This window comes from Mastigoproctus giganteus, chromosome 5 (assembly GCF_048544385.1).
Source record: "Mastigoproctus giganteus isolate SK-2022 chromosome 5, ASM4854438v1, whole genome shotgun sequence".
In the NCBI taxonomy this organism is placed as follows: domain Eukaryota; kingdom Metazoa; phylum Arthropoda; class Arachnida; order Uropygi; family Thelyphonidae; genus Mastigoproctus; species Mastigoproctus giganteus.
Window position 1 is genome coordinate 100,731,271 of NC_143579.1, and position 16,060 is coordinate 100,747,330.

The window sequence follows — 16,060 nt, forward strand, 5'->3', positions numbered from 1 at the left end:
GTGTTCTTCTTACTCTTCACACCATGAAGTTTATTTTAGGAGCCATTATTATGGGCTTGTAAATACATATGCTATATATGGTAAATGGAAAGAGTAGGACAAAAATTATAGCATTGCCACTTTGATTGCTCATTTCAAAATGGCGAGTGCACTTGTCGCTGGGCATCTGTGGCACTCATGCATGTCCGTGCGCGCACACAAAAGTCCACTAAATTTAAAAGTTTGTGAGTTTTCGAAAAGTCCGGATACTTGGGTGGTCCAGATTTTCGGACGGACGCGCGCGCGTGAGTGAGTGAGTGAATAATGGCTTAAAAAGTTAGACTGTTGTAATAACATGAAATAAATAAATAGATATTAAGCTATCATTAGAGGCAGCAAAATGCACATGATGCTCAGTACATAACAAATAATTCATATAAAAATAAATTAATACATAAGCATTAAAACATACATAAATTAATACATAAGCATTAAAACATACATAAATTAATACATAAGCATTAAAACATACATAAATTAATACATAAGCATGGCAAAACTATAGAGCGGAAATTAACATAAAAATTAAATCAACAGGGAGTGGGAAAGTAAAGGCAATGAGACAGAAACTGTAGCCGAAAGTCCCCAAATAATTTAGAGCTCAGTTAAATCTAATTAATAAATCCATTTTAAATTTAAAATAATGCCAATTACATAATAATTTAACGCCACCCCCCTTGTAAGGTACCAGTTCCGAGAGACGGGAAATATCACCAAAAGGGACTAAAACAAACTACTAAAAGAAAACAAAATAATTGACCATTAAATCTCATATCGACTGATATATATATATATATATATATATATATATATATATATATATATATATATATAATTACTATTGTAAAAGTGTAATTGGTACCATATAGGTATTCAAAGTGTGTTAAAACTTTAGCTAGGTGGACCATTGGACCAAAAGAACCTATAAAGACTAAGATTGCCTGGTGCTGGTTTACTTTGTTATACCCTTGAAATAAACATATAATTAGCAATAAAATAAAATAATGATTGTGTGGCTAATTATTGATAATTGGATACATTGAATAGCACTTTTTCGAGGGCTAACACCATTCAATATATCCCATCAATACTTAGCAAGGCTGTCTGTTTTTAATTGTTATCAGCCTGTTTAACTAGGTCTAAATAATAAATATTAACACAATCTGTACTTAAATTAAAACTTAACAGCTAACAGGCAAGATAACAGCTAGCTCGACAGATAGCTTTGAAACAAATAATACAGAAAATGAGTGCCAACCACAATTTTCACTTGAGTTGTGGTGTTTTTTTATTTTAATTCATACATGTGCAAAGGAAAGTCTATGCTGACATAAGGAGAAAGGAAGTAAGAATAAGTAAACTGATAGTACCTCAGTTCCCCTCGAATTACTCTAATAGAACTTGAAGTATAAAATTTAGAGTTAGAAAGTAAAAAGTGAAACCCAAAGAATATAGCTTCTAATAATGGTACTTAGGATATACCAGGAGCGTAACTGCCCGACCTTTTAGTAACTGGTATAACTGTAAGGATGGTATGATGGACAAGACTGGATACATCATAGTATCCAATCAAATTGATAAAGAATTATAGAATAACAAATTGTAGATTGTATTAAGGAAATATAGAAAAGAATGAAATATTTAGATAAAAATTACCATTTGTAAGAATTTTATAATAATTAAGATAAGTCAGCCTATCTGATATAATAAATTGCAATCCATCAATAATGAAATATTCAATTAAAAGTAACCAATTAAAACAAAACAATAAATAGAAATTTATAGCTTACCACCCTATTCCTGTATATAGTAAGTATAAAAGAATGAATTTTAGGCACATTAGCATTAGTAGAGGCATATGATGCAAGAAAGCAAGCTTATGCAGCATCAGCCAAAAAAAAAAAAAAACCTCATTTCACCCCTCCATTTGTTCCAAATTCCTGTCCGGTTGTTTGTTATTTGGTTTTTAGGAGCATTAGCAACTAAGGCCATATTGTTCCAAGGGGCGATATGCGGTGGTCATTCCCTGACCTTTCCGCATCCTTCATATTTGGTGGGCTCGAACCCCGGTCTAAAAAAGAAGCGTGTGCTATGCACTGCTGCTCCTGGCTACAGAGGCACCAGTGTCTGTTCAACTCAGCCTTAAATTTATTTAGGCTACCAACTTCCACAGATGGAAGTTGATAGCCTAAATAAAAAGATGATAAAAGTCTGTTCCACCAATCAACTACACGCTGACTAAAGGCCAATTTCTGTGCATCTATTCTACAACTGTCTTTCCTCAATTTCAAACTGTGCCCCCTCAGGTTCTTAATCAAGAGGAAGAATCCCATCAGCATTCAGCTTGCTCAGCCTATTCAAGGCCTTATACACCTCAATCAAATCACCTTACAGGTGATTACTCTCCAGGCACTGCAATTTGCCTTTCTTGATAACAGCACCCCTTTGTTCCCCTCACCAATCTTGTTGCCCTTGTTTGTACTCGTTTCTAGCAACTCTATATCTTTCCAAAAATGAGGCCTCCAGACCTGTACACAGTACTCTAAGTGTGACCTGACCTTTGCCTTGTATAATGGGATAATCACCTCCCTGTCCCTGCTAGCAAAATTTCTATATATCATTGACAAGAATCAATGACCAGTCCTGGCAGCCCGTCTGCACTATTCAGCGAACTTCATATTTCACTGCACAGTTACCCCCCGGTCTTTTTCACTTTCCACTTCTCTGAATGTAGTACCACACAGTTGGTACGTTACTCTTCGGTTATTGCTATCCATATGCAGTACTTTGCATTTGTCAATGTTAAACTTCAGTTGCCACTTCTCAGCCCATTTTCACAACTTATCTAGATCCAGTTGAAGTAGTATACTGTCTTTACTGTCATTAACAACCCTGCCAACCTTTGTATCATCTGCAAACTTGACTGCTAATATACCTTCATCAATATCATTGATAAATATACAAAACAACAATGGGCCCTAGGAAACTCCACTAATAACATTTGTCCATGAAGAGCAGTGTCCATTGATTACCACTCTGTCTTCTCCCACTTAACCATCCCTTTATCCATTGTAGCAACTTACCCTTAATGCCATACCTCTCCAATTTGTACAGCAGTCTTCCATGTGCAATAGTATCAAAAGCTTTCCTGAAATCCAAGTATATGATATCAAAATTATTTTTGGCATTCAGTTCCTTTATGACCACATCATAGTATCCAATCAAATTGGTCAGACAAGACCTCCCTTTAACAAAGCCATGCTGTGTCTTAACTATTACTGCAGTCTTGTCCAGATGGTCCTGCAATTCTTCTTTAACCAGTGATTCCATTATTTTCCCCAGAACACAAGTTAAACTAACAGGTCTATAGTTACCCGTGTCTCCTTTTGTGAACCCCCTTTGTGAATTGGTGATACATTTGCACACCTCCTGTCCATGGCGACCTTCCCTGAGTCCAAGGAAGCTCTCATAATTATGGCTAAGGGTTTGCTTACTTCCTTTGCTGCCTCCATTAATATAACTTGGATAGATTCCGTCCACCCCAGGTGCCTTTTTTATGTTTAACTTAAACAATTTCTCCTCCACTTTGCTCTCAGTTATTACAAAATCACTTAGCTCCCTGTAAGAATTTGATAAACTTCTGGCACTCTCCTCATTGAATAACTCCTCATGTGTGAATTTAGGTGCAAAATACTTATTCAGTTTATCAGCTACCTGAACATGATCATTAATAGTCAACCCATCTATGTTAAGTGGTCCAATCAGATTCATCCCTTTCCTTCTAGAGTTTACATAAGTAAAGCATTAGCATTAGTAGAGGCATATGATGCAAGAAAGCAAGCTTATTCAGCATCAACCAAAAAAAAAAAAAAAAAAAAAAAACACAACCACTACTCCCATTTCACCTCTCCGTTCATTCGAAATACCTGTCCAGCTGAGCCTTAAATTTCTTTAGGTTATCAACTTCAACAAGTGATGGAAGTCTATTCCACAAACCAACTGCCCGCTGGCTAAAGGCAAATTTCTACACATCTATCCGATATCTGTCCTTCCTCAATTTGAATTTATGCCCCTCAGGTGATTGTTCTGAGCAAGAGGAAGAATCCCATCGGCATTGAGCATGCTCAAGCCATTCAAAGCCTTATACACCTCTTAATTTACAAAACTTAAGCCTTTCTTCGTAAGAGCAACCCTTTGTTCCATTCACTAATCTTGTTGCCCTTCTCTGTATTCGTTCCAGCAGCTCTACATCCTTCTTGAAATGAGACTTGAGTACTGTATACAGGCCTCCAGACCTGTATACACTACTCAAGGTAAGAACTCTTTGCTGTTTTTCTTCGCATCCTTTGCCAAAGATTTCTCGTAATCTAGCTTTGCATGCCTAACCTCCTATGTGACTTGATTACAGACTAGTTTATATCTGCCATAGGCTTCTGTGTCACCTGATACTTTATATGCATCCCATATATTTTTCTTCTCTGCCACGAGCCTCATTAATTCTTCTGACATCCATTTAGGCCTAAACCTTGAACAGTATTTATTTGGAATGAAAAGCCTAGTAGCCTCCAAAATTAAGTCCCTGAAGGCTTCCCATTTAGAATTCAACATGGTAGCATCATCAGTTGATTCCACTGTACAAAATTTAAAAACTGTCTGAGACCTCTGTAATCACCTTTACCAAACCAAAAACCCTTCCCTTTAGCCTTGATGGTAGTTACATCTTTAAGTAATTCCCACATCAGTACATTGTGATCACTGTCACCCAGTGGTTCCTTTATCTGAAAATGCTTAATGCATGAATAATCACTGCTGATAACCAGATCAAGAGTATTACTTCCTCTGGTTGTCTCTTGCACATGTTGCTGTAGAAAACAGTTATCCAATCCACAAAAGCCTTGTCCAATATACGTTGTCTACAGTTATCCAATCCACACAAATCCACAAAAGCCTTTCTAGTGTGCGAGTGACCAACCCACAAGTTCCAGTCTATATCTGGAAAGTTAAATGAATGTCTTATAATGGGGGGCCATTATAAGACATTCTGATTTTCTGGCCCACTATTTCTCTGCACAATTGCCCATTAAACTCATCAGATTCATCAGGCCTATAACACACACCTACTCTCATTTTTCCTTTCCCATTGCCTATGTCACACCAAACAGACTCAACATTGCACTGTCCACCAACATCAATTGGATGCACTTCCCTAGATTTTATGTGTTTCTTAACTAACAGCATAACGACTCCTCCCTTCCTCTCTATCCTTTCTGTACACATTGTACTCGCCAAATTCCAATTTATGTTACTAACATGTTATCTATTATTAAAAACAAAGAGCAACAGTAGGGCCCTCTCAGCTCAGGTAACTGGAAGACAAACTACATAAATTAAATAAATAATTATTAATCTTTAAAACCAAATGCAGTACCACCACCTGAGTTTCATGTAACCTCAAGGCAAACTAATTGACTGAAATTCAGATGGCGCTACTGCCTTTGGTTTATTTCATTTTATATATATATATATATTGTTTGTAATTTTCTATTATAGTGTTCGTTAAAAAAAAGGATACATGGTTAAAAATAACAATTTTAAGATCTTAACTTTCTTCTTTTATATAGCTACTTCTCTCCCCCTCACTTCCAGTGGAGAGCACCAGAAATAATTACTTTCTAATACATAAAAATTATTAATTACTTAAATTTCAAAAAATATCATTTGGGACAGAGGATAACCGATATAGTGGGTGGTTATAAACTTTCTAATTCATAAAAATTATTCATTACTTAAATTTAAAAAAATATCATTTGTGACAGAGGATAACCAATATACTGGTTGGTTATAAAATAAGTTTCTCTGTTCGAGGGACCCTAGTGTCAAAACGGTTATAGTTAGGGCTGTGAAAATTGGTGGCTATGTCATTTAGGGTATGGGAAAGTGATTTGTAGAAGAAAAAAAAATAGTTCAAATTTCCGCCACCAGGGGAAAACGGCGCTGCACCTATGTAAAGGTTGTCATTTACTTCGAGTGACACTGCTTACACATATGACATCCTGTTAGATAAAAGCAGAAGGCCAATGCCACCATCAATAACCATAATAATAGTAATGCTAATGCAGCACTACGTGGTTATTAGAAGCTTAAAGATTTGCGTGAAGGTCCTTTGGTGTCAGTGAGGCTTTGAAAACTAATGAAGAAATTTGAAGCAACCAGGGAGTTAGACATAATTCCAGGCAGGGGACGACCACGTGTCGGAATGGAGGTAGTGGATGAAGTGGTGGTTGCAATGGTCAGAATGCGAAACACTACAGTCAGTAGTGTCTGCCAGAGGTGTGTCAAGAGACTTGAACCTTCCTTGGTCTACTGTACATAAAGTGCTTCGAATAATTTTACGCTGGTTTCCATACAAGATGGTTCCCATGTAGTGCAAGAACTGTTTGTTTGTTTGTTATTTGGTTTTTAGGAGCATTAGCAACTAAGGCAATATTGCTTCGGGATATGCAGTGGTCATTCTCTGACCTTTCCGCATCCTCCATATTTGGTGGTGACGGGCTCGAACCCCTGTCTAATCAAGAAGCACGTGCTACGCACTGCTGCTCCTTCCCACCTGGCTACGGAGGTGCCGTGCAAGAACTAAAGTTTTACGAATAGACTTTGCTGTATGATTTCTGACTTGTATGGAATGAAAACTGCCGAATATTCTTGTCCGTCTGCTGTACTTGAAAGACCACTACAAAGTCCATACATTACAGTATGGTGTGGATTCACAGAAGAGTTTATAATCGGACCATTTTTCTTTGAAAAGTCTACACCTCACTCCCCCATAAGGTGTACAGTACTGCACTCTTCTAAGCAATCACATTATTCCCGCTCTGCAAGAAAGGCAATGTGTGGAAACCGTAGTATTCATGCAAAATGAAGAGGATGCTCTGGTCGTGGAAGAGAACAGTTGGTGGATTTTTGGCTGGTGTAAAATTAACTATTTAGATAGTTTTACCATATTATTTGTTAATTAACATACTACATCGTGTTTTACAAAGATATTAAATAGTGTTTGTTAGCTTCTTATTTTGAATTTAAGTAGTGAATTTTAGAAGTTACGACTCCCGGTGTTGGCACCAATATTGTTGTTGAACTAGCTGCCATATTGTAACACTACCCGACAAAATTTTTTTTTTTTTTTTTTTTTTTTTTTTGGCATTCCTCTGGAACGAAAGTTAGTTATTCTGAACAAAACGAATGTCCTGATTATGAAAATATCAATCTTTTACTTCTGTCACTTCTACATTAAAAGATATATGCTTTGCATTTTTTAAATTCCTTGTTTTTATACAATATCAGCATACATGGTTGTAATTATTACACACAATATATGTTACTTGTTACAATATATGTTGACATGTTTACCACTCAGTGATTTCCTTTTATACTCCAGATTGCTTTCCTGTTTAAAGAACCAACAGTAATCTCCCATTATGGTAGAATCCCAGCGACCTTGGTATCATTTTTCCATTGCAGTTACGTCCTGGTGGAAGCACTTTCCTTATTCATCACTGACATCTGCTAAGTTTTCAGGAAAGAAATCCAGATGGGAATGAAGGAAATGCATTTTCAATTACATTCGGCACCCCATGTTCTTGTAACGTTTCAGCAAGTTTGTCACCAGTTGTTCATACTTCTCTTCTGTTCTCTTTCCGAGGAATTCGTGTACCACAGCCTTGAAAGATCTCCATGCAGCCAGTTCAACATCTTTCGGGTTTCTTTGAAATTCTTCATCTTTTAGGAGCTTTCATATTTGAGGACCTATGAAAATTCCTTCCTTCAACTTTGCAAGAGATAAATTTGGAAATATTTTCAGTAAATATGTGAATCCTCTGCTTTCTTTATCCAGTGCCTTAGTGAAATTCTTAATCAGTCCAAGCTTGATGTGTAAAGGGGGAAGAAAAACCTTTTATGGATGAACCAATGGAACATACTTTACTTTGCTTTTGCCGGGAATATATTCATCTCTCTTGTCCCAGTGTTGTACAATGCAGTGTTTGGCTGTTGCACAACTATCCCGCAAACACAGGAAACAACAGTATTTAATGAAACCACCTTGCAACCCAACAAGCAATGGAATCACTTTAAGATTACCACAAATATTCCAACCATAGTCATTGTAACGTATAGCAGCAAGAATCTGGGACATACTATTGTAAGTTTCTTTCAGGCCAACATCATGAACAAGAGGAATTGATGGTAAAATATTTCCATTATGAAGCAATACTGCTTTCAAACTTAGCTTTGACGCATCAATGAACAAACGCCATTCTGAGGTATTGTGATCAATGTTCAGTTTGTGCATAAGACCAGCGACATCTTTGCAGACACACGTTGTCCATTGCAAAATATCTTGACAACTCTTCATTTCCCTTACGGAATATTGTAATGTTTGAACCTTTGGCGAGTAAGTTCCACTGTTGTAGTCTGGATCCGAGTAATTCAGCCTTCTCTTTGGGTTAGCCCAAGTCGCTTAATTCTTCTTGTTCAGTGTAGTGTGGGGCCTTTTCTTTTTCTGGCTCGTAGTCCAAATCATGTGAAGTATATGGTTCCGCGACTTCTGGTAAAACGATTTTTTCTATACTTTCATTACTACTTCCAATACCCCAAGATTTTGGTGGCACAGGTACTGGCAGTTCTTTACCGTGTGGCACTGGCCTAATTGCTGATGGGATATTTGATTTAGTGTTTGCTCTTTTTGGAAATATCTTTTATTTTTGTCATGCAGAAATAGCAGTTGTTGAAATGATTCTTGGTATGGCATTAAGGGTAAGTTGCTAAATGGGTAAAGGGATGATTGAGTGGGAGATGACAGAGAGTGGTAATCAATGGACACTGCTCTTCAGGACAAATGTTATTAGTGGAGTTCCCCAGGGTTCAGTGTTGGGCCCATTGTTGTTTTGTGTATTCTTCAGTGATATTGATGAAGGTATATCCTCTGCTTTTTTAGATGATAATCTTTTTAGATGATACAAAGGTTGGCAGGGTTGTTAACGACAGTAAAGACACTATGCTACTCGGGTTGGATCTAGATAAGTTGGGCAAATGGGTTGAGATGTGGCAAATGCAAAATACTGCATATGGGCAGCAATAACCCAAGAGAAATGTAACAACTGTGTGGTACTACACTCAAGAAAGTGGTAATTATGCAATCAAATATGAAGTCTACTGAGCAGTGCAGATGGGCTGCCAGAGCAGGTCATGGAGTTTTGTCAATGATGAATAGGAATTTTGCTAGCAGGGACAGGTTGGTAATTATCTGTTTATACAAGGCAATAGTCAGGTCACACTTAGAGTACTGTGTACAGGTCTGGAGGCCTCATTTTAGGAAGGATGTAGAATTGCTAGAACGAGTACAAAGAAGGGCAACAAGATTGGTGAGCGGAATAAAGGGGTGCTCTTACCAAGAAAGGCTTAAGTTCTGCAAATTGCAGTGCCTGGAGAGTAGGCACCTGTGAGGTGATAGGGGGGCATAGATTCAAATTGAGGAAAGACAATTGTAGAATGGATGAGCGGAAGTTTGCCTTTAGCCACCGAGTGGTTGATTGGTGGAACAGACTTCCATCTTTTTTTGTGGAAGTTGATAGCCTAAATAAATTTAAGGCTGAGCTGGTCAGGCATTTGGAACGAATGGGAGGGTTTTGGTTTTGTTTTTTTTTTTGCTGATCGCATCATTTCTAGAGACTTTCTATAGTTTTGGCCAGCCCGATCAGCAGATCTCAATCCCTGTGATTTCTGGCTATGAGGATACCTGAAAATCAGAGTTTACCGTGGCAGCATATAGAAGCTTGTAGATTTGAAAGCAAGCATTAAACAGCATGTAGCCAACATCCCCAATGAGATGCTACGCGAAACTGTATCGCATGCAGTCCTCCCTTTTCAGAATGTCATCTCAAGTGAAGGAAAGCACACAGAACAATATCTGGAGGTTTCTAAGTTCTGATATTAAAATCTAATCCTAGGATAAGTATTCCATTACATGTTTACAGTGCCAATTTCTCCCCTGGTGGCCGAAATTTGAACTTTTTTTTTTTTCCTTTCTACAGATTACTTCCCCATACCATGAATGGCATATCCACAGATTTTCACAGCACTATCTCTAACTGCTCTGACACTAGGGTCTCCTGAATAGGAAAACTTATTTTATAACCACCCAGTATATATACATATATATATATATATATATTTTTTTTTTTTTTTTAAAGAAAAGGTTTAAGTTGGAGCAACCTCTATGTTTATATTTGTAAAATAGGATTTAATGTTATGTTATTTGTTATTAATAGATTCATGTGAATGGTCACACTGGTATCCATGGAAACGTAGAAGCTGATAGATTAGCAGTTGAATCTCTTACAAAGGATCTCCCATGATGCCAAACTGTTAATGACCCACTCAGAAAAAATAATCAACATAAAAAAAAATTCTGTACTAGATTTTTGTTTTTGAAAATCCATATTCAAAATACTTTGAAAGCTAGATGAGAAAGGAACAAATAATGTAAGTTAGCATTGTGTTATTTAATTTATTTATTTTATTTTTTTTTCAATGACTGCATATTATAATTGTTGAACAATGGTTGAAAAAAAAAAATTTCATATTAAATGCATCTGATTACAATATGCAGCATAATGTAAAATTTTTAATAAAGAATTATTTCAGTAGAAATTTTATTTATTATTTTGGAATAATTAAGGCCTTGAAAGAAAAACTGTCAATTACACAACACCAAAAATTAAATTTATAAATTTGGCAAACAATTAATTTTATTTTGTAGCTTTTTTCATTTTCTGTATATAAATTTCTTTTGGCCTTTATAATATTACAGTGCTTTGTTTTTATAAAATATTGTCTTGATTAATTGTTCAAGAAATTTATATACATTAAAATTCTATTATAATGAGATCTAATAAAAATATGCATTTTAAATCCAGTACTTGTAACCATTATAGCACTTCTTAAGTTTCAATAATAAAGCAAAACAAATGAAAATTGTTCATTATATGCATCCATGGGAAACTTTTCTGTAGTTTACCAAAGCAGTTCATTTTCTGATATCAAACTCACACTGTTGTATGATAGACAATTTGATGTTAATTGAGACCAGTTATGTGTATGCAATCTCTCATAGATTGCTCATGATTAAAATTAACAGTGACTATCATTCAAACTGTACTTCATATAAAATTGAAAAGGCTGTATGATGTGTTATAGGTTGTGTAACTGTTAGTCAGGTTGTCCTAAGAACCAGAATAACAATTTAGTTACTGAATGCATTCTGTTGCTCAGTATAAGTTAATGAGCACACCTGTTGAAAATCATGCCAAATTTGAGATTTGTTCTGTTATCAGATTTTTAAACACTAGCAACATACAGGCCTCCTGACATTCATCAGCAGTTTGCAACTGCTTACCAAGACACATTATGAATCACTGAAACATAACAGTGAAAATGGATAGTTTGCCATCCTTCCCTTATTGACGGCAGTCTGATTCAGGGTTGAAAACATATGGGAGGACAGGATTGAAACAATTTCCAATCTATCAGCTCTTCCAATACATCAAGGTTATTGCTTCATGAAATTGCAAAACAGCATATGAACTACAGTAAATAGAAGCCAGGTGGGTACTGAAAATGCTAACCAGTTCTCACAAAGAGAAACACAAGTACAGGTAAATATTGAAAAATAGTCATAAGTTAACGTTAAATTTGAAAGTGTCTGCAATTCTTCCCAGACATGATAGGAGGGAGTATATGATGGGACCCTTGTCAATCAATTCGGCCCTAGAGAGATAGTGTAAAGCTAATGGGATAGATTTTTTCCCAGCATGGTCTTTGCTTGTTAATAGGAGTGACTGCTTCTACAGGGATGGGATACACTTAAATAGAGGGGGTGGGTCAAAATATTGCTAGCTTGGCGGGAGAAAAATACACACACTAATACATTAATTACAGCCTCAGGCTGTAGTTAATAAGAGTGATTCCTGCACTGCTTCTGTTGGAACATGCAACAGTCCAGAAAGCAAGGTACCAGGAATTTCAAGGCATGCGTTGGAAAGAAAATACACGGGCTGCAATAGGGTAACTAAGAGCAGGAATAGGTGTCTTATACTCATATGTACAACAATGCAGGTGCATAGTAAATAAAATTCACGAATTTGAAATGCTGGTCAATTCATTAAATGAAGACTATGAGGATATCAAAGACATGGTGTCACTCAGATATAAGGGATGCAATATGGAATTTGAATATGGGAAGTACAATGTATACAGAAAGGCTAGAGCATATAATGTTGATTGTGAAGTGGGACCGGGTTCTCTCCCCTACTCTGCATTTGTATACTCTGTTGCAGTGTTATTTTTGTTTTGTTTGTTATTTGGTTTTTAGGAGCATTAGCAACTAAGGCCACATTGCTCAGGGGATATGCAGTGGTCATTCCCTGACCTTTCCGCATCCTCCGTATTTAGTGGTGATGGGCTCGAACCCCGGTCTAATCAAGAAGCATGTGCTGCGCACTGCTTCTCCTTTCCACCTAGCTACGGAGGCGCCTGTGTTGCAGTGTAAACTATGTAAAGGACAGATAATGTGTGCGAGTTTTGGTGTTGGTTTGCATAGTGTATTAAGTTGTGTTGGTCTGTTGTTCGTCCAGCCATTTAGTTGTGGGACCCCCCATTGCCCATCCTTGTCCTGAGGAGTCAGGCTAGGTATAGTAGGGAATAGAAAAGTGTCTGGGGAATCCTGCAAAGTCTGGACTTGCCCGGGAGGGCCTCTGGAGTGGAGGAACTCTGGAAAGTGAAAAAGGAAGCAGGAGGAGACAGCAAGGAGGTGAGGAACAGATGAAGATAAAGAAGTGGATGATAGGAATACTTTCCACCTGGAAATAGGAAGTTAAAGGGATAGAGGGTGCCCCTCTGGAAGGCACCCATCCTTTGTGGGAGGGGAGGGACTGTTAAGAACAGCAAGATTTGTGGGTGCCCTGTGTTGGGAAGGAAATTGCACTGTGGGCATGTAGTGCTTCTCTGTAAGTATTCCCATACTGGCCAGGCCAGCTGAAGCCAGTTTCAGCATACCCTATGCAATGTCTCAGAGGAGAATGACACCAACAAGGCAGGGAGTTTCCTAATTGGTTGCCCGGACTGTAGTAAAATTAGGGGGCCTGTTAGAACAAACAATACATGCAGTCAGCCCAGTTGCACACCTGTCATACTTACATTTAAGCAAGTACACATTTTTTATTCTTTTTTTAATTTTAATGTATTTCGTGGCAAACTGAATAGCGGCACAACTCTTTCTCACACATTTGTCATTCTTACCTTCATCATCATATAGACAGACAGGACACTGGTGCCACCTAATTTTTTTTTATTATTAGTTACAATTCATTCAGTCACTGCATAGTTTGCACAGGTGACCTGATATACATTCAGCTTGACCTACGAGAATAGCTGTTTAGATTTATGCAGCTTAATCTGCAAGGATAGCTAATTTAATTTTTTTTCTAATTTATTTCTTTTCTTTTTTTTATATACATATTCAGGCTATAACAGTTAACACTTATAGGACATTCTCATTCATTCCCCATTTTCACATGCCTATTCCACTCACTACAATACCTTGAATAGAACATCAGACAGAATCTTTTTTTTTCCTGCAGGTTAAGTGGCCTCATTTTCCACTCAGTACAATACACATATATTGACATATACATATATACAGGTAGTTCTCAACTTTACAGGCTAATTTGTTCCTAGCACGTGCTCGTAAAACGGAAATTTATTTCCCATAGACATAAGGTTAAAAATAGGGATTACATTCTCAACAATGAAATTAGTTAGCTAATTAGTTTATGTTTAAACAATGATTGATTTATCGAAAGAAATGAAAATGTAGCCTGTAAAATCAAGCAAATTATAATGATAGAGAAATTATTTACAACTTTTCAAATGTTAAAGAATGTTTATTCATCATCATCATCGACTAAATGCACACTCGTTGATCACTCATTATTGACTCAGCACTTGGTTTGTTGCACAAAGGAGTCGTCTTCTTCAGATATGCTTCAAGAGGCATTTGTTTCCAAGATAATCTTCTCTTTTAATTATAAATTTCACGATTGCATGCATAAGCATTTTTTAGCGGCACACACAAACTGCAACTAGCATAGGCGCCTCTGTAGCCAGGTGGGAAGGAGCAGCAGTGCATAGCACACGCTTCTTGATTAGACCGGGGTTCAAGCCCGTCACCACCAAATACGGAGGATGCGGAAAGGTCAGGGAATGACCACCGCATATCCCGGAGCAATATGGCCTTAGTTTCTAATGCTCTTAAAAACCAAATAACAAACAAACAGGCAACTAACATGATTCGCATGGAGTAACAAGTTTACAAAGCTTAAAATAAAAGGAATGAAGAAAAGATTCTGAAAATTTATTTGTTTTTTATACGATTGAAGATTTCAGTCAAGGGCAAACACATTTCAACATAACATAAAACACCAAGCAATTCCAGCTATTGGTATTTTCGCAAATGCAAGAAGTAGAGCTTACTACCCGTTTATAATTTAATGCACTAACAGAAAAACCGGAAAGTGCAATTCTTTTATGGTCGTGACCTCCAGAAATGTGCTTTAGAAAAATATCACAAAGGCGTTCAAAATCGATTCTTATAACGGAACATGTGATAACAATGAAAGTGTAGTGCGTTTAATGATTTGAATTGGTAAGTAATACAAATTACAAACCATGCTCACGACCTTTTATATGGCCTTAAGGTCACGCTCGTGACCTTAAAAATGACATTTTAGAGAGATAAATAGCTTAGTTATACAGCAAAAATTTCAATTTCCGAGATCTTGAAACGAATTACCAAAAAAAAAAAATGTGTGATTGGATTCGCATTACGATATTTTAACCATACGATGGTGTCTCTGAAATTGATTAATATTGTAAAGCGGGGTACACCGTATTGTATAGCTACACACATGGTTTAGAATGCGGTATATATGAATGTTTAGCATTCATTTTTTGCAATTAACGTTCATATTTTCGATTTTGTTGATACTTGATAGAAAAAAAAAAAATGTGAACTCGTAAAGTGAGAACTGCCGTACCTACATTCAATTGGCACACAAATCTAGTATATCACATTAAGACCTACCCGTGTTCACACTCATGTATCCCTTTATATTTGTAATGTGTATACTCAGGATAACAATAATAGATAATATATAGTTATGGTTAAGCATATAAAATAATTATAGACACATATGACATAAATAATTATATCAAGAAAAGTGTTATGAAAGAAAAGATGTTAAAAAACAGCAGTGCAAGCTCTCAATCACACCAAACAACATGGATGCAATAGAGCTGCAAACCAGCATTAACTTCAATTAATGAAGTTAGTGGCTTCAATTAAAAGTTTTAACATACAACAAAGTGCATACACCCAACCAGGAGCTCTCCATCACATCCAACAATGCAAATGTGAGAGCTGCAGAGAGCATAGACTTCAACATACTAAGACTCATTGATCTTACGTACACCAAGAAACAAACACCCAGGTAGGAACTCTCCATCATGTCCATCAACTTAGAAGCAATAGAGAGCCCCAACCAAGCAAAGATAGTCATGCAGCGCCTCTGTAGCCAGGTGGGAAGGAGCAGCAGTGCGTAGTACACGCTTCTTGATTAGACCAGGGTTCGAGCCCGTCACCACCAAATACAGAGGATGCGGAAAGGTCAGGGAATGACCACCGCATATTCCCGAGCAATATGGCCTTAGTTACTAATGCTCCTAAAAACCAAATAACAAACAATACACTCATGCAAAATAACAAACAATATATGCACACTATGACATAAAAATTCTCATACTCCTGAATATGAACCATTCATTCCATAAAATATACGTAGTCATACATTAATAATACACATTTATAAACACTAATACATATCAACATCGATATTACATCTTGACAGAT

The 16,060-nt window shown here is 36.8% G+C and overlaps 1 protein-coding gene across 2 annotated transcripts in view; it reads left to right on the top strand.

The window, feature by feature from the left end:
* rnh1 (ribonuclease H1) overlaps positions 1–10,565 on the top strand; it is a 190,047-nt gene extending 179,482 nt beyond the window's left edge. For both annotated transcript variants that reach the window (XM_090373367.1, XM_090373368.1), the window contains exon 8: positions 10,365–10,565. In XM_090373367.1, the coding sequence (XP_090229493.1) occupies positions 10,365–10,451 (87 nt within the window). In that variant the 3' untranslated portion in view covers positions 10,452–10,565. The remainder of the gene's footprint in view (positions 1–10,364) is intronic.
* The last annotated feature ends 5,495 nt before the right edge of the window (positions 10,566–16,060 follow it).